This window comes from Eschrichtius robustus, chromosome 8, assembly GCF_028021215.1.
Source record: "Eschrichtius robustus isolate mEscRob2 chromosome 8, mEscRob2.pri, whole genome shotgun sequence".
In the NCBI taxonomy this organism is placed as follows: Eukaryota; Metazoa; Chordata; class Mammalia; order Artiodactyla; family Eschrichtiidae; genus Eschrichtius; species Eschrichtius robustus.
Window position 1 is genome coordinate 122,580,710 of NC_090831.1, and position 27,201 is coordinate 122,607,910.

The window sequence follows — 27,201 nt, forward strand, 5'->3', positions numbered from 1 at the left end:
TCAGTATGTTTATGGTTTCCACAATGAAAAACTATTACATTTGCAACCAGGGGAAAGGAGAGGCAGACATCTAAAAACAACGATTTAAAAATTTCAGCATATTTTGATAGGATATAATTGTCTTAATTAACTAGTGATGAAAATTTAAATGGCTAGGCATTTATTGAACGAAAGGCCCTTTGGAAAGCCTTATTGCAAGAACAAAAGCCATAGCTGCTAAAACAATAGACGCCAAATTGAAATTTCGACACACAAAGAGTGACTACTGGATTGAAATTCTTCCAGATCGTAGCAAAGGGCCAAATTCCCCTTAGCCCAGAGGTGCAGCGGTGCTGGTGAGCAGATTGCAAAATGGGAAATCCTTCAAAGTGGTTGTTTCTAATCATTTCTTTTGCCGTCTACTCTCCCCTACCTTTAATCAAAAGGGGCATTGGGATCCCTTCAATTAATCCTCTTCTATTTAAATATTTTATTAAAAAATAACAATCCCTGGAGAATCATCACTCAAATCTGTGCACTGCCCAATGAGAGAACTGCAAGGCTTGGGTTTATAAAGATGGTAGTGCAAGTCATTTGCTATTTCACGGCTGAGGATTCACAGGCATAAGCAAAGGCTCATCCATCTCTGCAGCTAAAGCCTTTGATCCACCAGCCCTGTCTTGACGAGTCGTCTAGATCGCACACTTTTTCTCAAGATACTGGAGTAAGTGATCAGAATCAATCTCCAGTGTGCAGCCTTGCCCAAAGTCTGCCAGTCCTGTTGACCATGCCATTTTTAAAGACATCCAGATCTTTACCTCAGAAACATGTACGTCTGTGGCGCCCCAGACCCTGAAGTTCTTCTGCATTAGACGATCAACACAGAACAGAGTTTAAGACCACAGCCTCGAGAATAAGACAGATCTGACACCGCTTTGGCACTTCGGAGCTATGAGTCCTTGAGTACATGACTTAATTTCTCTAAGCCTCGGTTTCCTTATCTGTTAAATGGGGGTAAGGTAACAATGCCTACCTCGCCAGGTTATTGTGAGAATCAGGTGAATATCATATGTAAGATGCTTAGTAGAGTACCTGCTACATAGCCCTCAATAAACAGTAACTTTCACTTTATTAACCATATCTTTTTTTCTAAATCCCCATCAGATTTCTTTTAATAATTTTAACTACTATCATTTTACTTAATTTCTAGAAAAGCTGTTAGTCTAAAATACAGGCATATTTATAAACTTGAGTTCCTCCTTTCGTACCAGCTGCTTAAAAAAATCATAGCTAAGGCTATTATAGATACAATCCACCTGTGATATAATTCTCCAATGAACCGTTCTATGAAATTTATTAGGAATATTTTAATACTTTCATGCTCATGAACCTCTAACTCCATAACTTACTCAGAAAATTACAGTGAATTTGTTTTGTGTGTTATGTGTCTTGCAGTGGCATTTAGACAAAAGCAATAAAATCTAAACTGACCTGGTAATAAATGTGGTGTAGCTGACTTCTGTGTAAAATGATCAACTCCAATTTCCAACCACCCCAGACAAGAAGCCCTGGGAACCTTTAACATGAATTTCAAAGCAAAGCATTTCTTGAGACAAGAACCAGGACTTACAATCACATTCCAAATGGATCTACTTCCTCTGGCTAATTGACTTGTTAACTATGCTAATATATTCATGTCCCTCTGCCTTTTTATATCTCTTCCAATAGGTAATGCTATGGAACTGAATGCCATGAGATTAAAAAACCAAAGAACTTAGAGAGTTCTGTAAACTTCTTTTCTATAGGAAACCAGATTAAACTTCCAAAACAGCTTATATAATTTGTGTGTGTCTCCAGACATTTTAGTACTATAGCAAATGTATTGCTTCGCAGAAGACTGTCTCTTTTAATCAGGCATTATAGCCCTAAGGGGAAAAAGCTGCAGACTCTTCTATTAGGCAGGACCAGCTTGACAGTGAGCATGCCCCCTGCACTTGGCAGTCTCATCTCCTACCACAGTGGTCCAAGGAATGATGAATGAAACAGAAGCCACAGCAGAGGTTATTCTATCTGAGCTCCATGCCTTCTGTCTTCCCAGGTGGTGCCGGAGGCCAGCAGGGCTTTCTGGGCTGCATCCGCTCCCTGAGGATGAACGGGGTGACACTGGACCTGGAAGAAAGAGCAAAGGTCACATCCGGGTTCAAATCCGGGTGCTCGGGCCACTGCACCAGCTACGGGGCGAACTGTGAGAATGGAGGCAAATGCATAGAGAAATATCACGGATATTCCTGCGATTGCTCCAGCACAGCCTATGATGGGACATTTTGCAACAAAGGTAAGTCAGAGCCAGTTTCCAAAGCCATTTTTAGACATCTTTGAAGTCCAGATCATCTATTGAATGGTTTTTTAGCTGTACCCAGGCATACTTCATTCTGAGGGTAAGGTATTTGGAATTCTTCTCCTACCTTAGGTAGGAAGTCTCCTAAACCATTCCATAATCTTTTCATTAAGATGAGAGAATCTTTGCGTTTGTGGTGCAGAGTTTCCCCCAAATTCTAGCAAACTTTTCACTGGCTGGAACATTACAAAGCAAAGAGCCATATCATGCCTTAATGGTGAGTGACAAAGTAAGCTGCCATTGAAAGAGGACTTGGGCCTGCCCCTCCCACTCAGGGGAGTCGGAAGGGTCAGCACATTATCTTGGACCTGTAGATCACTGCAGTGAATCTGTCTGTGCCGCCCAGTGGTCTTAATGCCCACCCCCTCCCCCAGCTGCTAGGAGACTGGATTCAAGCTGGACTCACAGGAAAGCCCCTCTGGCCAGTTACCGTCATTATCTTTAGTATCACTCTTCTACAGGGCGCCTCTGGGAGGGTCTCAGCCTCCACTAAACCGCAGGAATACTGAGACACCACATCTAATAGGTCTGTTATTACTGCATTATTTCAGTCTTGAATGATTAATCCCTAGTAAATTCTGCAGAGCCAGTCAGCTGACTCCAAGAGCCTGATGCTTATGCTTGTTGGTATACCCTGTGATCTTGCATGACCAGAAGAAATGCATTCGACTGGCCTGTGGCTTCCTTTCCCACTTGTAAACAGGAGGGATGGGGAGAGGCAGGGCTGGCACTCTTCTTAAGCTACAATTGAAATGCGCGTAAATCGCTCTTCTCTTTCTAAATGAATGTATAGCATTTGGGTAAAGTTCTCTGTAAACGGTTGGTGCATCTCTTTATAAGAAGCTTTACGTAAGTAGCCTATTCATACTCTCATGAATACGTGGAGGGTTGTTGAGGCCGGCATTATTCACACAAGATGCCACACAGAAGGAGGAATTGTTCCATAACATTCTCTGTACATCCAGGCTACTGTCTGGCGGTGCTATAATGTGAGCATAGAAATTAGGTCAGGCAGGGCTTGAAGAATGAGCGTGAGACAACAACAAAGGTGGAAAGGAACACCTTTGCTGAATGATCCACAGCACTTTACCACCGCTGTTACAGCGCGTTCTTCTGCTTGGAACAGCATGGCTCCATGGTCTTCCCGTGGCGCACAATGCGATGGGTTTGCAGAACACATTAATTTTGCACTTGTAGAAATGACAGTCTTGCAATTACCATTCATTGTGCTTGATGCTAATTCAGTGCAGTCATTCCCTTGCCAAAATGGTGTCTGAATGCAATCAAGTAAGCACTAATGCCTGAGAGATTCCACTGCATAAGTGCCAATTTAAAGAAAATCATGAGCCCCTTATTTTTGGAGAGTTAGGTTAAGTACCGTGGCTCATACACAACCACTGGGGGTTAATACGCAATATTCACGAATTGAAAGGCAAGGGTATGGTATGTACCCTTCAGCTTTGCCAACGTTCAAGATAAAGTCAAAGGAAGCTCCTGAGTTTCCACTGACATTATTTCAAAGGGTTTACACAAAAGATCCCTAAATATTCTCTGAATATCTGTTTAGCCGGATGAGTTTACATTTGATTCAATTAGTGGCTTTACCCAAAAAAATTAAAATTAAAAACTGCATGTCGTATTTGGAAAGTATCTGTGGGCATCCTTCTAAGTCAAGACGAGTATCCTCTTGACTTGGGGAGGATGAAGGTGGTGCTGGTTGAGAGGAATCCAGGAAAGCTTCATCTGCACTAAGGCAAGCTCGTTCCCGGACGGGGTCTTCCCTCTGAGGCCTGCAGCCGGGTGGTCCCTCTGGTCAGGGTCTCACCTCCCAGAACAGCAGCTCCTATGACCACACTTCCAGGGAGGCTACAGCCAAACCACTCAGACTCTAGAAAGAGCGGCCACAGCCACCTGCCAAAGCATGAGCTCATGAAAGTCCTTTGCGGGCCTTCTTTGGCTAGAATAGTTCTGTGCTTGTGAATATGGAAAAATGTCCACAATATTTTGCTGACTCAATGAAACAGGTCCCAACATACCACACACAGCCTGATTATATGTCTATACAAAATCAGACACAAACACACGAGGAAAGCAAACTGTAAGAAAACACATCAGGGGCTTCCCTGGTGGCACAGTGGTTAAGAATCCGCCTGCCAGTACAGGGGACACGGGTTGGAGCCCTGGTCCAGGAACATCCCACATGCCACAGAGCGACTAAGCCCATGCACCACAACTACTGAGCCCACGTGCCACAACTACTGAGCCCATGTGCCACAACTACTGAAGCCTGCGCACCTAGAGCCCGTGCTGTGCAACAAGAGAAGCCACCGCAATGAGAAGCCCGCGCACCGCAACGAAGAGTAGCCCCCGCTCGCCGCAGCTAGAGAAAGGCCGCGCGCGGCAACGAAGACCCAACGCAGCCAAAAATAAATAAGTAAATAAATTTATAAAAAAAAAAAGAAAGGAAACACCTCAAAATATTAACTGTCATTATTCTGGGTGGAGGGTGAAAACACCAGTATTTATTTTCTTATCTCTCTGCTGTGTTTTCTCATCTTTACACAATGATGAATCACCTCTCCTTTCCCTCATTTTTGCCTCTTTTAGGGAAGAACTCGGTACTAAGCGACAGAGTTCTTACCCCATGCATTCACGACTCAGCTGACTGTCTCTGGTGAGAAAATATCTAGTTATTCACCAGACATCATTCTACCGTGTAATCACACTATCTGGAACAGAGTAGCATCTCAGGTGAAAATTGCGTACAATTAAATTACCTTTGAAAAATCTCTCTCTCAGTGCAGTTAACAAAGCCCAGTGTTTCACAAGCCTTCATAAGCGATCACCCTTCAGATGGGCCCTGGAGGAAGGTTTGCCTTGTTGGGGCCAAGTGGTATGAAAATAAAATCACTTGTATCGCTCTCAGCCGGGTGAGGAGCTCACACTAGGACCGGCATGGGACCGACGTGGACCACTTTCTCTTTTTCTTGGTTCAGAGAGAAGGATATATGGTTGCATTTGTAAATCAGATTGCCCTGTGCTGCCGCTTCACGAAGCTCAGGAGGACAAAGCTAGCTTCCAGCGGGTCCCTCCTGATGACGCTCTCTTGCTTCGGAGTGATGCGTTGGTAGTCACTGTTCCCCACCGGCAAAGCAGAGATAGGAGACACTCCTTCCTGCCCTTCTCTGATCTCTTCTCAAAAAACTCCCAGAGCCCTTTTTCAAATGCACCTCTAAAGATCTGATCATCACTTAAGGCGTTAGCTCTCCCAGGGAAGCGCTGTGAAATAGGAATGCTAACTGGGGAAAAATTCAGGTTTTGGAGAGAGCATGAGGGCCTCCTGGAAGGTCTGTAGTTTGGACCACATAGCCAGTCACCTCATCTCTACAGATAGCCATGCGGTTTCCCCTCTTCTCAGAATGTCCACCTCCAGCAGCCACTTAACTCAGTGGAGACCACTCCATCCCATGGCACGGTTCCTTCGCAGCCCGTTGGCTGAGGCTGTGGACTCCTCTGGGAGCAGAGCAAACCCCAGCCTACATGGAAGGCTCAGCTGTGGGTCTGTCATCCCCAGGATCAGCGGGGACCCCCACTGGGGACCAGATGGATAGTTGCCTGGACATGCCAAAGGTTGTCTTCTCTAATAGACTTACTCCTTCTCGGATAGTCAAACCTCAAAACGCATTTATGACTATCAACCTCATTTGTATTTCTAACCAGAAATTAGCAACATGATTAGAAGCAAACCTTATCTTCTATTTTCAAGCAAGAGGGAAGATAACAGACCTATAGCAGCGACAGCAGTTTCTGTGTTAAATGTTTGTAGCTGAATACAATCACAGATGGAATAGTGTCCCTCTCCCCCAAGTGCGTGTCCACCCAGAACCTCAGAATGTAACCTTGTTTGGAAATGGGCTCTTTATAGATGTAATTAAGGTGAGGTCGTACTGGATTAGGGCGGGCCCAAAATCCAATGGGAGTGTCCTTACAAGAGGAGAAGAGGACACAGAAAGACACACAGATACACAGAGAAGACCATGTGAAGATGGAGCCAGAGACTGGAGAGACGCTGCCACAAACCAAGGAACACCGGGGTCATCAGAAGCTGCAAGAGGCAAGGGAAGATCCTGCCCTGGAGCCTTCAGAAGGGGTGTGGCCCAGATAACACCTTGATTTTTTTTTACTTAGAGCCACCGTAACTGTGAGAGAATAAATTTCTGTTGTTTTAGGCCACCCAGGTTGTGGTTCTTTATTATGGCACCCCTAGGAAATCAATAGAAGTGCATATAAAAATCTGTGATGCTTCTTAATTCCTGCATTTAACAATGGGTAATAGCTGTCATTTGTTGAGAACTTGCTATGTTCCAGGCAGTGTGCCAAGGTCTTTAATTACGTTAACATTACCTGATACTCATGACAACCCTGTGTAGGTACTATTATTATTTTCCCCAGCTGACAGAGAAGGAAATTTAGACACAAGTGGGCATTAGTCGCTTGCCTGAGGTTCACATACCAGTAAGCAGCAGGACTGGGGTTTATATGCAGGCAGTTTGATTCAAAGCTTCTGTTCTTCACCACCATTGTGTGTTACTGCTTCTCACCAAGGCCTGGTCCTTCGTGTAGGTTCACATAAAACTAAAAACAGAAGCCCCAGTCTTAAAGCTTTTTAGTTATTGTGATTCAGTTAAAAAAAAAAAATCAGCACATTCTTGGATGCAGAATTTATCATAAGAAAAAATAGAATACAAGATCTGAACAGAGCCTCTGTCTCTCTCTGTCTCTCCCTCTCTGTCTCTCTCTGTCTCTCTCCCTCTCTCCCCACATTTAGGTGTAAGCTGTAATCATTTCTTTCTTTCTTTAACAAACACTCAGTGAACACCTAATATGCCTGGGAGCCTTGAAAGTAGAGTTTAGTCTGACTATGCTGAAATTTTCAAAACATTTCAATGGTTTATAGCTACAAAACCAGGACAATCTAGTATACTCGGAAGCAGGAGATGTGAATGAGCTGTCACGTAGGCCGCCAGGAACAGTTCTTCATTAGGACTCCTTCACTGAGCCAAGTTTAGCAAGAACGTACCATCAAGAGGCACAAAAATATCTCCTAATTCACTTCTCTGCTCTTTTTTTTTTTTATAAAAATTTTCAAGTTCGTCTGCCAAACCAAGACTGCAGCTGAAAAGCACATATCCTTAAATACTCAGAAACCATTTCCTGAGTTTAGGGAGTTGTCTTTTCTTCTCAAACACTGTTTGTTTGTCACTCAGATAAAGTCCAAAATTAGAAGGACCAAGGTCACAGGACTGCAGTGACTACGAGTGATGGAGGATGGTGAATAAATGCAGTGTTACCATCACTTATAGTCACACAAATGCACACCACCCTCACTGTGGTCCAGCTAAGTCTCCTCCTCTTCCTGCACGGGTCATGACATTGACTAACATTTTATGACCTAAATTATTTATACAGAAGAATACTCCTTATTGCTAACTCAAGTCCCTACATAGGAAATTGGTGATGTAATTAGACATGGGTTTGAATCCAGCTTCCTCACTTGCAGGTCGTGTAACCTTGAGCAAATGGTTTAACTCCACTTGGCCTGGTCTTCAGAAATACGTAATCCTACTTCTTCATTTCACTGTGAGGATCACACGGAATCATATGAGCACGTTTCCAAATGGAGAACCTGGCACCCATCAGTCAGGCAGCAGATGTCACTTTTCAGTCTCAGCACTCTTTCTTTTTTTGTTTGTTTGTATTTTTGTTTTTACTTTAAATCATGCCATCCTTTAATCCTTCCATGAAAGCTTTAAATGCCAGATGCCTAACTGGCATCATTTCAGTTACCTCTGAGTTCTAGATTGCTTCTCTGCTACTTGAGGAGCGATGGCAGCATCATAAAATGTCCACTCTACTTAATTGTGCTCACAGTCCTATTATTCTGAAGCTGAAAATGTCATCTCCAGAACCTAAACCCTGATGGACTGAGGAATATGCAGATACTCTGAAGATGGAGAGGGAGACAACAGTCTCTGCATCCCAGGGGTCATGCCCACAAGTGCAATTCCTGATGCAAGGGATCCATCCCTGTTAAGAGACAACTTGGATCACCTTAGCAGCTGCTGCATCCCTTCTTAATACAAAGCCCATCAGGAGACAGGAAAGCACTGAAAGAGTTCAGGATTCTGTTTTGCTGAAAGGAGACCTAGACTCAGGTCCAAGTTCAACCCATAAGGGAGAGGGGATCTCCGCTCTTGCCTCCTAGAGGGATGTTTCATGGCGAGTTGGGGGAGGTGGGTTTGCCCAGTGCACTTTGGATATTTACAAACTCTGCTTCTCCGTGGCTCCAGGCACTGCACGGGGAGCAGAGGAAACCCATGGGCTACCCTTGTAGAGTGGGTTTGAAGCCTTTTAGGGAAAATTAATTAATTTAAAATATTATAAAACAAGTGGGGGAGAGAGGGAAGAGAAATGTTGGAGTTCTGCATCTTAGGATCTCATCCTTATATGAAACTAGTTAATGGCAACAATGGCCATTTTTTTCCTCAGGTCGACCTACCCCGTCTTGATCCCAGCTTGGAGGAGAGTTTCACACCAGCAGGAAGAGATGCTTTTCACTGGCTTCTTTTTCATTTCCAGTTGGAACAGGAGCTTTTATAGATTTGGATGAATGCCTACAGGAAAAAGAATTGAATTCTCTTTCCTCTTCCTGTTACAATGCTATTCAGGAAGGGAAAAATGCTCCTCAATTAATACTTTTCTTAAATCTTCAGACCTTAGGATACAACTTAAAAATATCATAGAAACATAAGATAATCTCATTAAAACCTTTAAAAAAATAAAAGAAAAAAGAAAAGTTAAGAAAATATTTGTGGACAAAGGTCCATAAATTCTCATGAATGAGAGAAAATACTTTTGGCTTGATTCCAAAAGGTCAAAGCTGAAGAGATGGCCAACAAGTTTAGGTGACTTTATTATAGAATTTCATGGTGATAAATAACAGTCCCCCTGGCCTGGGGTTTTCTTTGGGGTCCCAGCTATAAAGGAAAACCTGGTTAATTAGCTTTCCTGGAAAAAGGGATTTAAAAATCAGTGGTAGAAGCAAGCCCTTTCTAAAACACTAAACAAAATACAGGACACAGTCTTGGACCTTGCTTTAGGTTTAGGATAAATAACATTTTTTTCAAGTTTGTGCCAATTTCTAATACCTACCAGGTTTTGGACCTTTTTGGATACAACCATTTTTATTTTCCTGTGTGTTCTGTTGAATGTTTTTATTCTTCATTCTTCAGCAGTAATGAGAACTCTAAATAATGTGAAGTTTATAAAAATAATACACTATCATTTCCTACCAATTAGTCATGATTTCAGCTGAAGCTCTATCCATTTCTTTTCTTTCATGAACCTGAAAATAATCAATCTAATAAATTTTCTGGAGGGTTTTGCTTTTTAAAAAATTTTTGTTGGAGGATAGTTGATTTACAATGTTGTGTTAGTTTCAGGTGTGCAGCAAAGTGAACCAGTTATGCATATACATATACCTACTCTTTTTTAGATTCTTTCCCCATATAGGTCATTACAGAGTATTGAGTAGAGTCCCCTGTGCTATACAGTAGGTCCTTATTAGTTATCTATTTTATATGAGGGTTTTGCTTTTAAATTACTCACGTTTTAGGCTCCCCTTATAAGCATGTCCATTCACCAAGATTCACATTGCCCTTGAGTACTTCATCACGCCTACAGGAGATGAAGACCTGCCTCTGATGTGCAATTTCTCCTCTCCACAACCTTCTCAGATGATCATCATTGCCAGCAGGCAGCTCTGGCCTTAGCAAGTGGGCTCATTCTAGGCATCTCTTGGCTAGAGGAAATTCACTTTCTTAAATGATCAAGCCTGGGGGGTTTTGATCTGTTTTTAATCTGCCCGTCTTATGGTCGCCCTGGCTCTGAACTCATTCACATATTTTTACCTCCATCAATTGCAATTGACTGTAATAGTGGTTGACTTAGATAAATGTGTATTTTGCCTTTTTTCTCTAGTGAAGACCAAACCCTAAGGCAGCGGAAATGATTAGGGCCAACTGCTCTCTCTGAGCCATCCCTAAGCTTGGCGTTTTATTTTATTATTTTTAAGAATTTTATTTCTTTTTCTTTTTCTTTTTTTATTTTTGGCTGCATTGGGTCTTCGTTGCTGCACACAGGCTTTAGTTGCAGTGGGCGGGGGCTATTCTTCATTGCGGTGCGCAGGTTTCTCATTGCGGTGGCTTCTCTTGTTGCGGAGCACGGGCTCTAGGTGCACGGGCTTCAGTAGTTGTGGCACGTGGGCTCAGTAGTTGTGGCACACGGGCTTAGTTGCTCTGCGGCATGTGGGATCTTCCTGCACCACGGCTCGAACCTGTGTCGCCTGCGTTGGCAGGTGGATTCTTAACCACTGCGCCACCAGGAAAGTCCCAGCTTGGCATTTTAAATGTGTTATCTCCATGTTCTCATGAGGTCTGGGCACATGATATAGAGCAGTGTTTAACTCAGCCTGACCAATATCCTTTAGCTGATCTTCCAAGTGATGAGTCCACTAAATATAAGGTGGCTTCTGAACTACTCAAGTTCCATAAGGCAAAGACTGTCAATGAAATTGAATCATTGGCAGTAAAATTTAACATATCTATGTACTGGATGAATGAAGTAAAATCAAGTGGCTTGATCACTAATAAAAATTTAATTTCCTTATATGCACTGGACACAAGTATAGTGAAATACAGAACACTTCCTGAAAGCCTACTATGTGGGAAGCAGTGGATTGACAGTGAGGAGACCAAGATAAATGAGACGAGGCTTGGAATGAAGTGGAGGCTGTGGACCCAACTGCAGTGCAAAGGAAAGCGAGACAGAAAGTGCTGAGTGATACCTGGATATGGAACCAGCCCACTGTGAAGGTGCTAATGCCAGAGCTGCTCTTAAAGTCCCATCCAAGGGTAGTAGGGCAGATAGTGCTGGGTTGCACTGAATTCTGGGGGGAGGCGTTTCACTGGGGGAGAGGATTCTTTGTAAAACGTTTGTCAGGAATGAATCTCAAGCTTAAAGATTCAAGAAGCCCTGTGAACCTCAAGTATAACAAAAATAAAAACCACTTAAAGATATGTCATTAAGACCAAAAGACAAAATTTTAGAACATCCCAATATTTTTAAAAAGCATTTATTCTTGAAGTAATGTAATTGATATTTACAAGAAATACTTATTTGCTTTTAATATTACAAAAATAGATTGCTTTGGAAAACTAACAGAAAACAAAATAGTTTAGGATTTAGATCAGTTTAGCTCTTTTTCAACTTGTTCCCCACCAATCAATAATACTTTGTGAAGCTTTGCTTCTAATCTGAAAAAAATAGGGAAGTTTTTAAGTGGGCCAAAGGCCTTAACAGGCACCTTACCAGAGTTATACAGATGGCAAATAAGCGTGTGAAATATGCTCCACATCGTCTATCATCAGGGAAATCCAAATTAAAACAACAGTGAGACATCACTACACACCTATTAGAATGGCCAAAATCTGGAATACTGACAACACCAAGTGCTAACAGGGATGTAGAGCAACAGGAACTCTCATTCATTGCTGGTGGGAATACAAAATGGTACAGTCACTCCGGAAGAGATTTGGGCAGTTTCTTACAAAACTAAACATATTCTTACCATATGTTCCAGCAATCATGCTCCTTGGTATTTACCCAAAGGAGTTGAAAACTTATGTCCACATGAAAACCTGCACACAGATGTGTATTGAAGCATTATTCATAATTGTCAAAACTTGGGAGCAACCAAGATGTCCTTCAGTAAGTGAATGAATAATGAACTGTTGTACATCCATTCAGAATTAAAAAGAAATGAGCTATCAAACCATGAAAAGACATGGAGGAGACATCAGTGAATATTACTAAGTGAAAGAAGCCAATATGAAACTGGATGATTCCAAATATATGATATTTTGGAAAAGGCAAAACTGTAGAAACGTTGAAACCATCAGTGGTTTCCAGGGGTTGGGTGGAAGAGAGGAGGAGGAATAAGTAGGCAGAGCACAGAGGATTTTTAGGACAGTGAAACTACTCTGTATGATAGATATTATTATGATGGGTTCGTGTCATTATGCCTTTACCCATTGAATGTACAACACCAAGAGTGAACTGTAATGTAAACTGTAGACTTTGGGTGATTACGATGTGTCAGCATCTTTGACAAATCAACAATGTGACTGTAGCAACTATACCAATCTGGTGTGGGATGTTGACAGTGGAGAAGGCTATGCGTGTGTGGGGACAGAGAGTATATGGAAATCTCTGTATCTTTCTCTCAATTTTGCTGTAAACCTAAAACTGCTCTCTAAAAAAGGTGTTAAAAAAGGATAGGGGTGGGACTTCCCTAGTGGTGCAGTGGTTGGGAATCCACCTGCAAATGCAGAGGACACAGGTTCGAGCCCTGTTCTGGGAAGATCCCACATGCCGCGGAGCAACTAAGCCCGTGCGCCACAACTACTGAGCCTGCGCTCTAGAGCCCGCGAGCCACAACTACTGAGCCCTCGTGCCACAACTACTGAAACCCGTGCACCTAGAGCCCGTGCTCCGCAACAAGAGAAGCCACCGCAGTGAGAAGCCCGCGCACCGCAACGAAGAGTAGCCCCCGCTCGCCGCAACAACAGAAAGCCTGCGCGCAGCAACGAAGACCCAACGCAGCCAAAAATAAATACATAAATAAATAAATTTATTTTTAAAAAAAGAATAGGGGATTTTATTCAATTTTCCAAAATTCTATTATCATCCTCCCAGATTTTTCCCTCATCCCTACTTCCCAAGAGTTTTATGTGTGCTTAATGGTACCCTCTCTTTGTATTTCTACTTTAAAGATACCCCCAAAGACAGATCAGTTAATTGATATGTAAATAACAGTTTATCCCTGCTCTTTTTGTTAAAAGAGGTCTTCTAAGAACTCTTTATTAACTTTAACATGACCAAATTCAATTTTAATATTCTATTGTAAAGTTCAGGCTTAACCAATGCAAACTCCCTTCCTTTAGACTTCTACAGATTTACCATTTACCACTCCGGGGGCCAATTTTACTTCCTGTGTTACTCCGCAAGGAGTTAGGTCAAGTGTAGCTTAAAGAAAGGTCCCCACTTCCAGCCCCTACGTGAAGCATTCTCTCTGCCACCCTTGGCAGGCACCAAAATATTCTTTCAAATCTTCTGTTCTTTTCAACCATACCCCTATGACCAGCAATGCAGCCAATAGCATTCTAAACTAATTTTGTTTTTTAAAAAAAGGAATCTGTCCTTTTTTGAGTTTTCTCGGTTGAAGAGAGAAAGCTAATATCATTTAGAACAGTGGAGCAAAAAATACCTTGAATTCCAATTTCAACATTATTGAAAACAAAATTGAGCAAGAGACTCTCTTGGCATTCAGTTTCTTTATAAATTGCCTTAATTATATAAAATGTATTATTCACAGGACCGTGAGGATCAAATGAACTGATGCAGGTGAAAGTACTTTGAAAAGCGTTAATGTTACGAAAATGCAAATGATTATGAAGGTTATTAATCGCTAAGTCAAAGGTCCTGCATTTGAGGGTCTCTTTAGAGAGAGGACTGAAAAGTATAATATATTGCCTTTCAAAAGCCACCAGGAAACCCTGCACAGAACTTCTCCGTCCACATGGGTAGTGTTGCCCTACCTGCAGAAGAAAGCTGGACATCCCACCTGTTTACATTAGTACTTGCCCACGTCTGGACAGCAGTGACATGTATTATCTAGAGCTCAAAGATTAAACATTCAGCAAGACTTTAGACATTAGAGTTTTCCTATTCCATGGCCTTCAGGGCTGCATTCATAGTCAGTCCAACACTTGCATGCGATGACCATGATTAAATCTCTGTATCATGGAATTGTCACGAATCGTTTGACCTGGAGCACCACTAAAGCAGCAGATACACTTGAGCTTAAGTAAGAATGGATTCTGAAGCAGCCTCTTGGGGTTATTATTGAGATCTTTAGAAAATAATATTGGTTCCTTGAATATACAGTTTCAAAAAATAAAAAGTGACTGCTAGATTCTAGAAGCCTCATTTAAAATTTTTCCCCTTGTCCCAAGTGATTAACAGTCTCTCTGCCCCCTTATTAAGAATGACAACTTCAGTTCAGATTAATGAGTCCAGGTATTTCTCATGCTTAAGCCAAATGTAATTCAAATATTTGCACAAGACCATTGCTAGTTTCTTCTTAGAATCAGAGATTAATAAGGTTGCCAGTGAAATGCTTTCTAAACTTTACTATTAGAATAATCTAATTTAACTCCATTTTTTAAAAATTAATTAATTTATTTATTTTTGGCTGTGTTGGGTCTTCGTTTCTGTGCGAGGGCTTTCTCTAGTTGCGGCAAGCGGGGGCCACTCTTCATCGCGGTGCGCGGGCCTCTCACTATCGCGGCCTCTCTTGTTGCGGAGCGCAGGCTCAGTAGTTGTGGCTCACGGGCCCAGTTGCTCCGCGGCATGCGGGATCTTCCCAGACCAGGGCTCGAACCCGTGTCCCCTGCATTGGCAGGCGGATTCTCAACCACTGCACCACCAGGGAAGCCCTTAACTCCATTTTAAATGGGTCTACTTTAGTCTGTTGGCTTTTTATAATTCCTTAGTAAGTGTCTCCTATAATGGAATCTTATAAATTTGGTTAAAAATATAAATTAAATCATGTAAATCAAATTAAAACAGTAGACCAAGTTATAAATTTCGAAGAAGTTTATAGGCCCCCCTCTCCTATTAAATAAGCAAAAATGTTATCTTGTGTGACTTTGTAGTCTCCTACTGAATCAGAAGCCACAAGTGGTTATTACAGCACTTCATAACTTCTTTAAAAATATCAAGGACTAGTGCACAAAGTTTTATTTCTATTACCGTAATGAATTTATCATTATTTCAGACTTTCAGCTTTTACCCTAACATTTAAATGTCATTGGGTGACTTATTTCAACACTTCAATTTCTCTTATATTGTTAAGAGTTTGTGAAGCTCTTTTTGTCACAAAATCAAAGTATCTCAGGGTTGAAAAGGATATTACATTTATTCATATTCAACTGACATTTTACTGAACTCTTCCTTTTATGCCAGGCACTGAACTAAGTATGTTCACATATCTTACTTTATTTAATCACCACAGCAATTTTGAGCTATAGGTATTAGCACTCCTATTTGAGAATGAAGAAACTGAGGCTTCTAGAGATTAAGTTTACTATCCAAAGTCACATGGCTTCGGAGCTACCCCAACTCCAAGCCTGGTGTTTTCTCCACCATGTACACCAGCTAAGTGTCCTCTTTATAATACACCCACTGGATGGGATGCAGGCTGTGCTTGACAGAGGACGCGGCACCACAGGAGGTGGCTCACTCCATATCTGGACATTTCTGAGAGCTAGAAGGTCTTCTCTTATCCTGCACCACCATCTCTATCAAAGACGGAAAACGTCTTCATGAAGAAACAGTGGATGTCAGGCTCTGGCTTCAAATCCCTATGCCTTTAAGAACTCAGGAATGTACACATACCTTCAAAATTCCCAACTCCAAGGAGGACAAATAAAAACATCTGATCTAAAGCTTGAAATAACCTAAAGCCTTGAAATAATCAGAACCCTAAACAATGAGAAGTTCACAGAAATAACACCCTTTATCTTTCCTGCGTGTTAACTTCACGGTTTCAGCTGAAACTCTATGCACTTCTTTTCTTTCATGAATCTAAAAGGAACCAGTCTAAAAAACTGTCCTGGGGGTTTTGCTTGCAGATTACTAACGTTTTGACCCCCCTGCAAGCAGGTCCACTCACCGATGTCCACATTGCCCTTGAGTACTTCAGCATGTCTGCAGGGCGTCCTTCTCTGGTAGTTGTCATGTGTATAATGGCAAGTTAGTGAGTTCCATGGATAGTAGGTAACACATCCTGCCCACTTCGTCCTCTTTTTATCACACCAGCCTGATAGCTGTGTGTAGGCCTAAGTCCCAAAAGTTCTGAATAATTTTCCCTTCTTTCTTTGCCTGCCTTCCTGAGGCTCTCTCTGGGGCTGATTGAGGAAACATACACACACACACACACACACACACACACACACACACACACTCACACACACACACTCTCGGATATACACACACAGACACACACAGCACAGAAAAACAGAGGCAGAGTGGAACCGGACCTGTGGATTTCTAATTGTAAGCCTCAGAAAACAAGACATTTCTTTGTATTTTTTAGCGCACCACCCACATACCATATCCATGATTTTGTGTTAATAATGGATCAGACTTTTCTCTCCGAATAGATAAGGTGAGGAATGGAACAAGGGACATGGAGAGTCTGACCAAATAAATTCTTCTGACATGAGAGACCACTCTAGACTGCTTTATAACAAAGAAGGTGGTATGCAGGGTTAATACAAGCCATGCTCTGTGAGTTTTCCTATTGATGAAATTCATGCTTTGAATTACTGATTGATGGCTGCTGAAGGATTGCAATATCTCTGTTCTAGTCTGAAGACAGCGCTGTAAGTAATGCGCTTCTGATGACTGAAATTCCAAAATCCAAAAAAACATGGAAATTACCAAAGTGTAAAGCTCTACGTCCATTTTTATAAGGAGCTAGGAGGGCAGACACGCTTGGTCAGCTACACTATCCCCTCACATCCTTGCACAGAAGTTACAGAGGGAATTCAGTCTACAGCTGTGAGCTTTTGGCGTTGCTGCAGCCCACACACCTTCATTATGGCTACACAGCAATACTCTGATTGCAACATGAGCTTTCCCTCCTCTGGCCAAAGGATAATGTGGAGATTATGACACAAATAAAACATTTATCCCCTGGACAAGAGTAAAGAACTCACAAACCAGGACATAGCTGGCTAGCATACTAGATAGAATCCAGAGTAGGTGTCTTTGTTCGGGCTGCTATAGCAGAATACCATAGACTGGGTTGCTTATAAACAACGGAAACTTATTTCTACAGTTCCGGAGACTGGAAGTCCAATATCAGGGTGCCAGTGCCGTCGGCTGAGTGTTCTCTTCTTGGTCATAGACTTCTTGTTGTATTCTCACATGGCAGAAAGGGCTAGGAAGTTCAGTGGGATCTCTTTTATAAGGGCATTAATCTCATTCATGAGGACTCCACCCTCATAACCTAATTACCTCCTAAAGGTCCCACTTTCTAACACCATCACTCTGGGCATCAGGATTCCAGCGTGTGAACTCGGGGGAGAGCACGAACATGCAGACCGTAGCAGGAGGCATCTTCTTTTACAAAAACAAACCTGTAAATAATCATCTGCCCCCACCCACTTTCTCCCCTTCCTATCGCTGACCTCACCCCACCCCAGCGCGCGTGCACACACACACACACGTTATTAAAGTTGCTCACCACCGTTACATTGGAGGGATGGATATTTGCTATTTTTTTAATTAAACTTTTAGAGCCTCTGTGAGTTCAAAAAGGAAGAAATTGTGGAAGAGTAGGAACAGTTTAAGCAGTGTACTTGGAGAGTAGCCTCTCTCCACCCAAAATGATTTCCTTTGAACTTGCTCAGTCTTTCCAGTGGCCTGATGCGCCACTATTAGAGCATCATTTGATTTAGCAGGAGTGGGTCTGGGAGGATGGCGAGGCTGTTACTCTGGCCCATGACTGTGGATTTCGTCTTTATGGAGCCAGGTGTAATTTAGGGGTGAGGAAAACGGCGGACGAGATTTGAGGAGGTGGCTAAGATGCCCTCTGTGAGGCCAGAGGCTTGAGATTTTGTGAGAGGTGGAAGGAGCAGAGTGGGTAGAAGAAGGCAGTCAGAGATGCCCTCCTTCTCTCATGGTCTTGCCCGAGGCCAGCCCTGCCTGGGCAAAGAAAGAGGAAACTTATCCTCCCTCCTGGCAGTTTCCTTGCTACTAAGATCCAGAATTCTGGCTACTTGCATTATTGCCATAATTCAGTTACATTATTAAATAAGTAATCTTTAGTTATTGATTCATGTTAAAATATTGTACTATAGGAAAATCTGTTCCAAAGTTCCTAAAATCAATTTATATTATTACAATGCACTACGTATCATTATAAACATACCATTAGCATATATAGTGTAAGCATTTTTCCTTGAAACCACTTGGTCTTCATGCCCATCATTTAAAAAGACTACTAGGGGCTTCCCTGGTGGCGCAGTGGTTGAGAATCTGCCTGCCAATGCAGGGGACACGGGTTCGAGCCCTGGTCTGGGAAGATCCCACGTGCCGCAGAGCAGCTGGGCCCGTGAGCCACAACTACTGAGCCTGCGCGTCTGGAGCCTATGCTCCGCAACAGGAGAGGCCGCGATAGTGAGAGGCCCGCGCACCGCGATGAAGAGTGGCCCCCGCTTGCCGCAACTGGAGAAAGCCCTCGCACAGAAACGAAGACCCAACACGGCCATAAATAAAGAAAGAAAGAAAATTTTAAAAAAAGACTACTAAATATTCCATCCAGCAGATTTACCAAAATTTATTTAAACTAAGAATCTCACAAGAAGGAAATGGCAGTTTCTATTTTTGCTCTTGAAATTGTTTCCAAGACAGTATGATACTGGCACAAAAACAGAAATATAGATCAATGGAACAGGATAGAGAGCCCAGAGATAAACCCAGGCACATATGGTCACCTTATTTTTGATAAAGGAGGCAAGAATATACAATGGAGAAAAGACAGCCTCTTCAATAAGTGGTGCTGGGAAAACTGGACAGCTACATGTAAGAGAATGAAATTAGAACACTCCCTAACACCATACACAAAAATAAACTCAAAATGGATTAAAGACCTAAATGGAAGGCCAGACACTATAAAACTCTTAGATGAAAACGTAGGCAGAACACAGTATGACATAAATCACAGCAAGATCCTTTTTGACCCACCTCCTAGAGAAATGGAAATAAAAACAAAAATAAGCAAAGGGGACCTAATGAAACTTTAAAACTTTTGCACAGCAACGGAAAACATAAACAAGACGAAAAGACAACCCTCAGAATGGGAGAAAATATTTGCAAATGAAGCAACTGACAAAGGACTAATCTCCAAAATTTACAAGCAGCTCATGCAGCACAATATCAAAAAAACAAATAACCCAATCCCAAAATGGGTAGAAGACCTAAATAGACATTTCTCCAAAGAAGATATACAGATTGCCAACAAACACATGAAAGGATGCTCAACATCACTAATCATTAGAGAAATGCACATCAAAACCACAGTGAGGTACCACCTCACACCAGTCAGAATGGCCATCATCAAAAAATCTACAAACTATAAATGCTGGAGAAGGTGTGGAGAAAAGGGAACCCTCTTGTACTGTTGGTGAGAATGTAAATTGATACAGCCACTATGGAGAACAGTATGGAGGTTCCTTAAAAAACTAAAAATAGAACTACCATACAACCCAGCAATCCCACTGTGGGGCATATACCCTGAGAAAGCCGTAATTCAAAAAGACACATGTACCACAATGTTCATTGCAGCACTATTTACAATAACCAGGACATGGAAGCAACCTAAGTGTCCATCAACAGATGAATGAATAAAGAAGATGTGGCACATATATACAAGGGAATATTACTCAGCCATAAAAAGAAACGAAATTGAGTTATTTGTAGTGAGGTGGATGGACCTAGAGTCTGTCATACAGAGTGAAGTAAGTCAGAAAGAGAAAAACAAATACCATATGCTAACACATATATATGGAATCTAAAAAAAAAAAAAAACAAATGGTTCTGAAGAACCTAGGTACAGGACAGAAATAAAGATGCAGATGTAGAGAATGGACTTGAGGACGTGGGGAGTGGGAAGGGTAAGCTGGGACAAAGTGAGGGAGTGGCATGGACATATATACACTATCAAATGTAAAATAGATAGCTAGTGGGAAGCAGCCGCATTTCACAGGAGATCAGCTCGGTGCTTTGTGACCACCTAGAGGGGTGGGATAGGGAGGGTGGGAGGGAGACACAAGAGGGAGGGGATATGGGGATACATGTATATGTATAGCTGATTCACTTTGTTATAAAGCAGAAACTAACAAAAAAATTCGTAATAATAATTCCAGGAGAGAGAAAGAATCGAGGCGAGGGACAGATGACGATGAATGGCAAAATGTTGATAACTGTTAAAGTTGGGTGATGGGTATGTGGGCTCCTCATTCTCTCTACTTTTTTATATATATTTGAAAATGTAAAACAACATTAAAAAGTTAAAAAAGAAATTCTTTCCAATTTTTTATTGTAAATAATACCGTGGTAAACGTGTTTGTAATTGGCATTTCAGTATTTTACATTATTTACTTGGGATGGATTGCCACATGCAGGGAGGTAGAGTTAGAGGCTGTAAAATGTTTATGACTTTCCGTGTGTGGAGCCCATCTAATTTCCCAAAACGCAGCACCAGTGTGCGTGCAATACGCACAAAAGCCCGGCTCTCCCAGCGCCATCAGCAGTGTTTCCTTTTTTTCATTGTTGTGAAAATAATAAACCAAAAATCATTCTTTTTCATTTTAATTTGCACCTCATTAATCGCTGGAGAACAAAGAATTCAAAAGAAAGGTCTGGCAAGATTGATGTGTCACTGAGAAAGCCCGCTGGAGCGCTGCACAGCCTCACGTTTACAAAGTCCGTGTCCAGGCTGAGTCGTTCCCTTTGCTGGTGTCCCAGGCTGGACGGGAGGGGGTTGCAGGTGACACTCACCATGTGCATGAGACTGTGAAAATGAACAGTTAGAGGTCAAATGAATATTCTCTATCAAAACGTAACCTAGGTGTATTCTATTGACCCAGTAATTACACTCAAGAAACCTATCCTAGAGAAACATTAGTATTAGAGAAATACACATCCACAGGGCCAGTCACCACAGCATATTTTTGTGAGATAGTGAAATGTGGGAGGAAAAACTAAATATCCATCAATAGAGGGACTACTATTGAATTGTGATACACAACCATGAGAAAGAGTGAGAAAGACATATTTATTCACATGAGAAAATGTCCATGATATATTATTAAGCTTACAAGGCAGAATATGTAAAGTTTGTTTGTGTTTGTATTAAAAACCCATGCATTCCCTGGGCAAGAACCCTACTCAGAAAGATTTCTGCAGTTCAGACACCTTCCGTTAATGATAAATGGACGCGTGGTACTATGCATAGCATTTGGCATGCAGGCACATTCATTTGGTTTTATCTAGAAATGAAGGTGAATTCACTCTTCTTTTGCCATTAATATAAGCAATAACTCCTCCCCGCTCCAAAATGCACTGAATATTCCGGCTGTTGGCATCTCATGGTGGTAAAGGGGAGCCCTGGCCAAAAAAGAAAAAGCATGTATGTGCGTGTTAGAATATACACCATGTACACAGTACACACACACACACACACACACACACACACACACAGAGTTGTTTTCAGCATGAGTGGAATCAGATGATATATGGAGCAAAATATTCATGTAATCCTTCCATTCTTCTTTAAAAAATTTTGGAAACTATTGGCACTAGTTACCTCCAGAGGTTACCTCCAGAGGTAGTGTGATGGAGTGGGGAAGGGTAGGATGGTAGAACTGTTCTGCCATTTTCCTCTATAAAAGGGTCCTTTTTTTTTTTTTTTTCCAATGAGCACGTGTGACTTTTGAAAGCAAAAGGAAAACGAGTAGGTATGTTCTACCTCTCCGAGGGTCTTAATTTTCTTATTTCCTAATGAAGAAAGAGTTTGGACACTTCACCTTTGCCCTGTTAGAGCAAACTGCAGTGAAATGGAACAATTTTCAATTTCTTTATTAGCTGAATTCAATCTTTGATGAATTTTTAATTAGTGCTCTCTGAGCACATTTATTTGCTAAGCTATTCATTCATTAAGATATTAGAGGCTCAAGTTCCAGTTAAATGTGACAGATTGATCACACCTATTTGCTTTTGCTTCACCCTTAAATCCTTGGAAAAGGATTTTTTAAAAAAAGACACAAGTCAACCTGAGCAAAAAGGACAGGAGAGGACAGCAACATAGGACAGCAAGCAAATGGAGGAACTTAGTAGACAGAGGAAGGCTAGCTCCTCAGCCGGTTGAAGGAAAAATTCTTCAAGCGACAGACTTGTGCTCTGACCCCTGGAAAGGCTCAGAAATGGGGGCCCGGGTATCTCTGAAAGATGGAGTTGACAACAGAGGATTGGCTTCAAGTTTATCAATGGAGCCAATCTTCCCCCTGCAGTGGGGTAGCTGCCCTAAAGCCAGATCAGGCAGAAGACTAGAGGTTCTGTCCCTGGAGGGCAAGGCTCCAGATGGTACAGGAATCGAGTGAAAGTTTTCACTCAGGCTTCCAAAATCCTGGCTGCAAATGCCTTGAGAGAAAAACTGAAGGACTCTTTGGGGGGATAAAGGGTCATCCCTGAGAGAGAAGGCCGGTAGGTACAAATGGACCAGACCTGCCACGCAGCTGTGAAGCCCACCCAGTAATAAGCTTCTGGTCAAAACATAGAGCCTCACTCTCACCTTCCCCCCATCATCACCCGTCACGTGATTCAAGTATCTAATATGACAAAGACCAAACAGAGGATTCAGTGTAAACAAAGATCATACTGGAAGAACAAACTTTTTTGAAAAACCAAAAAACTACCATTCATATTCTCTGTTGCAGGTCCATTTGCTGCATAACAAATTGCTCCCAAAATTTAGTGGCTTGAAATAGCAGCAGACTGGGAATTCCTTGGCCGTCCAGTGGTTAGCACTCGGCGCTTCCACTGCTGCAGGGAGCACGGGTTGGATCCCTGGTTGGGGAACTAAGATCCCGCATGCTTCGAGATGCAGCCAAAAAAAAAAAAATAGCAGACATTTCATGATCTCAGATGGTTTCTGCAGATTAGGAATTTGGAAGGGCTCTGTGGGCAGTTCTGGCTTGGAGGCTCTAAGGGGATTGCAGTCAGATGGCAGCTGGACCTGGAGGAGTCGGGAGCCGGCCAGGCTTCTCTCCCTCCTCAGGTCGACTCAGGGCTCCTCCACGTGGCCACCCAACTGCGCTAGTGTGGCTTCTTCCACCAAGGTGGACTTGGGGCAGGCAGCTGCATTCCTGGCTAAGCATGGCTCCAGGGTGATTGGTCCAGTTCCCCAGGCCACAGTCACATTGCCTTTTGTAACCTAGCCTCCAAGGCAATGCACCATAATTTCTGCCACATCCAGTTGGTTCAAGCAGGTCCCAAGGCTGCCCAGGTTCCAGGGGTGGAGAATGAGAGCTATTGTGGCAGCCATCTTTGGGAAACAGATCAGAGAGAGAAGAGAAGATATTGCATCCATGAAGAAGGGAGGGAAGTATGCCCTCTCCCCATGCAATTCAGAGATTAGAAATAAACAATTTTGAAAATTAAAATCTGATAGCAGAAATTTAAAAATAAAAGATTTCAGAGGTAAAAATCTAGTAAATCATGCAGGAAAAAAAGGAGAAAAAAAGAGAGAGAAACAGAAAAGATAAGGAAGAGGACGAAACCAGTGAGTTCAAATACAGGTAATAAAAGATCTAGAAAAAGAGAACATAGAAAAAGGGATGGAGGGAATTGTCAAATAAATGGATCAAAGACAATTTCCCTGAACTGAAGGTCATGAGTTTAAAGATTGATAGGGCTCAACATAAAAGAAAGAAGGGGAAAACCATATGAATTAATAACATTTTAAAATGTCAGGTTATTAGGTATCAATAGAAAACTCTAAAAGTTTCCAGGATGATGGTAAAAGAAGATTCGAGGACAGCAGCTATGCACAAGGCCAAGAGAGCAGCCGGCTCAACTTGAAAAAGGAAGATGGATAGTCCAGGACGACATTTCCAAGGAAAATACACAACAGTTTTCTCTGTTTACAGAAATGAGAGTTACACTTACAGTTGAGAAATGGAGGATTAATTAGTGATAGGTACGCAGAAAACAGGCAAAAGAAGAAATAAAAGATTACACTAGGATATAGATGGCAGTGCTATAAAATATATATGATCAAGAATAACAATATAAGCTTGTTACTTAGAAATAGGGAGTTAATGTCGGGGGGAAAAAAAAAGATCCCTTCTAAGGAATGGTATTCGGGGTAGGGGCTGTAGAGTGAAGGGCTTCTGTTATGTGTTTTAAGCCTTGTAGAAGTAAACTGAGTTCTTAGACTATGTATGCCATAACATCCTTCAAAATGATAAATACCACATTAAAATGATTGCTGGAAAGTGAAGCTAAAAAAATAGTAGAATAAAAACACTTCTATTCCTCTCCCTCAAAGCCACCGATATCAAAAAGAATGAAATAAAAGACAAAAAGAAAAATCTGTCTTCAGTGAAACATGGACATAGCCATTACTGCAGACCACAAATTAGGAAGCATGAATGCCAAAGACTGTGAAATTTGGATCAGAACCAGAGAGGAGGCAGTGAAATCATGTTTTCTTAACTTTGTTTTACCCAAAGTTTAGCAATTCCTTTAGTTCCATTTCAGTTTCTGTTCGCTGTTACTTTTTTGTGAAATATGCCTTTATTTTTTTCCTGTCAAAGTAGCATAGGAGACTGTAAGTTATTTGCATCTTTTGGTGCTAAGGTTTTTATAATGAGCACATGTTTGTTTTTAAAAAGCAATCTAACTGCTCTTTTTTAAAAATGAAGACTTTTTTTTTTCTTTTAATGAAAACACTTTTCTAGTAAGAGCAGTTTTTTAAAATCGGAATTGCACAGTGATGGAATAACTCCAAAGCTGTGATATTCATTAGATAATCCAGGTCAGAATTTAATATATCCTGTAATTGAGACCCTCATAACATTGTTCCAGGCATCTGAAGATCACTTTTATTTCTCCATTTTCTTGGTGAAACTCCTTTCTGAGAAATCACTAATATTTCCAGAATACTCAAATCACAACAAAGACCATGGGGAGAAAAATGGGGCTGCTCGGGCATTCAGAGCACACAATCTTACAAATGCATCATACTGAGCTGCCAAGGGTAGCAGGAGTTTAGAAATGCCTACCAAAAAATATCTGCATCAACATTCGACCTGTCAAAGCCAATCAGTTTTGTCTTGATCATTGTACCAGGTCACTATCAGCTTTGCAAGCACTAATTGAAAGCAAAAGCATAAACAGCATTTTAAAAGAGCTCCTAGGAGAACCTTCCATTTGCACATACAGAAAAGATTAATTTTCCCCAGAGCTGACCAATTTCATAATCAACTGACTACTCATCCCAAGGAGCAATCATAAATGAAATTTTCTAAAATTGTTTTTGAATGTCAAGACCCAGCAAGAGAAACTATATTTTGAAAGTACAGTTCAAATGTCTCATGTCTTAATCCCAAATGAAATAAATCAACTATTAATTAGACTCTTCTAATTCATGATGTGGCTAGGCATGGAAGAGTTCACAGCAGCAGGACTGGGCTGAACTGGGGGCAGGCAGGTGGAGGGGGGTGTGTCTGGGTCTAGAAACTCACCCCCTCCCTGGAATGGGGTGAGGAGTGGGACAGGAGTTCGTGGAGATGCTGCAGCAGGCGATAGAGGGAGGGGCTTAGGAATGGTGACTGGCTCCTTGCAGGTGAGTCTAGCAGTGATGATGTGAGCATTTCACATGTACTACTTAACTCACTTGCACAAGAATCCAATGAGGGAGGTAGTTTTACTAGAGCCATTTGAGGAACATGAAAACCTGATGCATGGAGAAATTAAGTAGCTTGCCCCAGGTTATCTATCTCAGTGGCAGAGCAAGGATTTGGACGTCAACAATCCAGCCCTAACTCCTGTCCCCTTAACCACTGAGCCTTGATTCTCCTCAGGAGGTAATGAGCTTCTCTTTAGGGCAGAGGACAGAGGACAGCCTCTGTAGCTGTGAGAGCAAGCAGTACTCAGATAGACACATCGAGGTCCTTCCAGGAAAGTCTGCCGGCTTGCACCAGGATCCAGGCATGGGGGAGGGACGCAGGGAACAGCCCTCGTGAGCTGGGGCTCTCTTTTCTAGACAGAGTGCCCCTAACTCCTTGACTGCACATTCCTAAGGAAAAAAAAATGTTAAGCTGACTTATATACCTTCACTTATGTATTCATTTATATATTTTGTCCATGTGCTGCTGGCTTAACGTACATCATCAAATATGACTTTATTCATAGGGAAAATTATTCTTTTACACTGAAAACTGACCATAAATTCACTTCAAATAACATTCACTTGCCTTAGCACTAAAAATGTGTGTCCCTGACCAAAAATATATTTTTTTAATAACTTGGGGCTAGTTTTTATTTTGACATCAGAATTTCTTGATCTAGACCCCAGTTTTCCTAGATTTATTCCCTAATTGTTTAAGATTATTTATCCACAAATGGATGATTACTTGAAAAAAATGTAATGCAAGACCTTTGATGTATTGCATAGTTCTGAAACTATATGTTAAAATAAAAACAAAATAAAAAGGCTTTAAAAAGCCTGCAGCAATACCAAAAAAAAAAAAAAAAAAAAAGGTCACCCAACAGGAAAAATTCTCTCTAAAACAATTCTTTTAAAATCCCAGAAACAAAGCCAAAATGTCAATCCATTCTTTTTAACATTTTTCACAGCAAAACAAAAGCCAGTGTACAAAATAAAGCTTTGGAGTTCAAACAGTTTAAGCTACTGCCACTGACAGAACATGTCTCATTCAGGGCAAAGATTTCTTTTTCTGATCATAGCATACGAAAAGAAAAATTAAATTAAATTAAAAGCAAGCATTTCAGCAGCCCTGACAGGCATGAGCCCTCTGATAGCTCCCCCGTATTCCATCAGCTGAGGG

General features: G+C 41.6%; 1 protein-coding gene across 1 annotated transcript in view; it reads left to right on the top strand.

Annotated features, from left to right (window-relative positions):
- The window catches only part of CNTNAP2 (contactin associated protein 2), a 1,784,833-nt gene that overhangs the window by 1,568,700 nt on the left and 188,932 nt on the right, over positions 1-27,201 (top strand). The window contains exon 18 of the mRNA XM_068550150.1: positions 2,078-2,314. Coding sequence (XP_068406251.1) covers positions 2,078-2,314 — 237 coding nt within the window. The remainder of the gene's footprint in view (positions 1-2,077; positions 2,315-27,201) is intronic.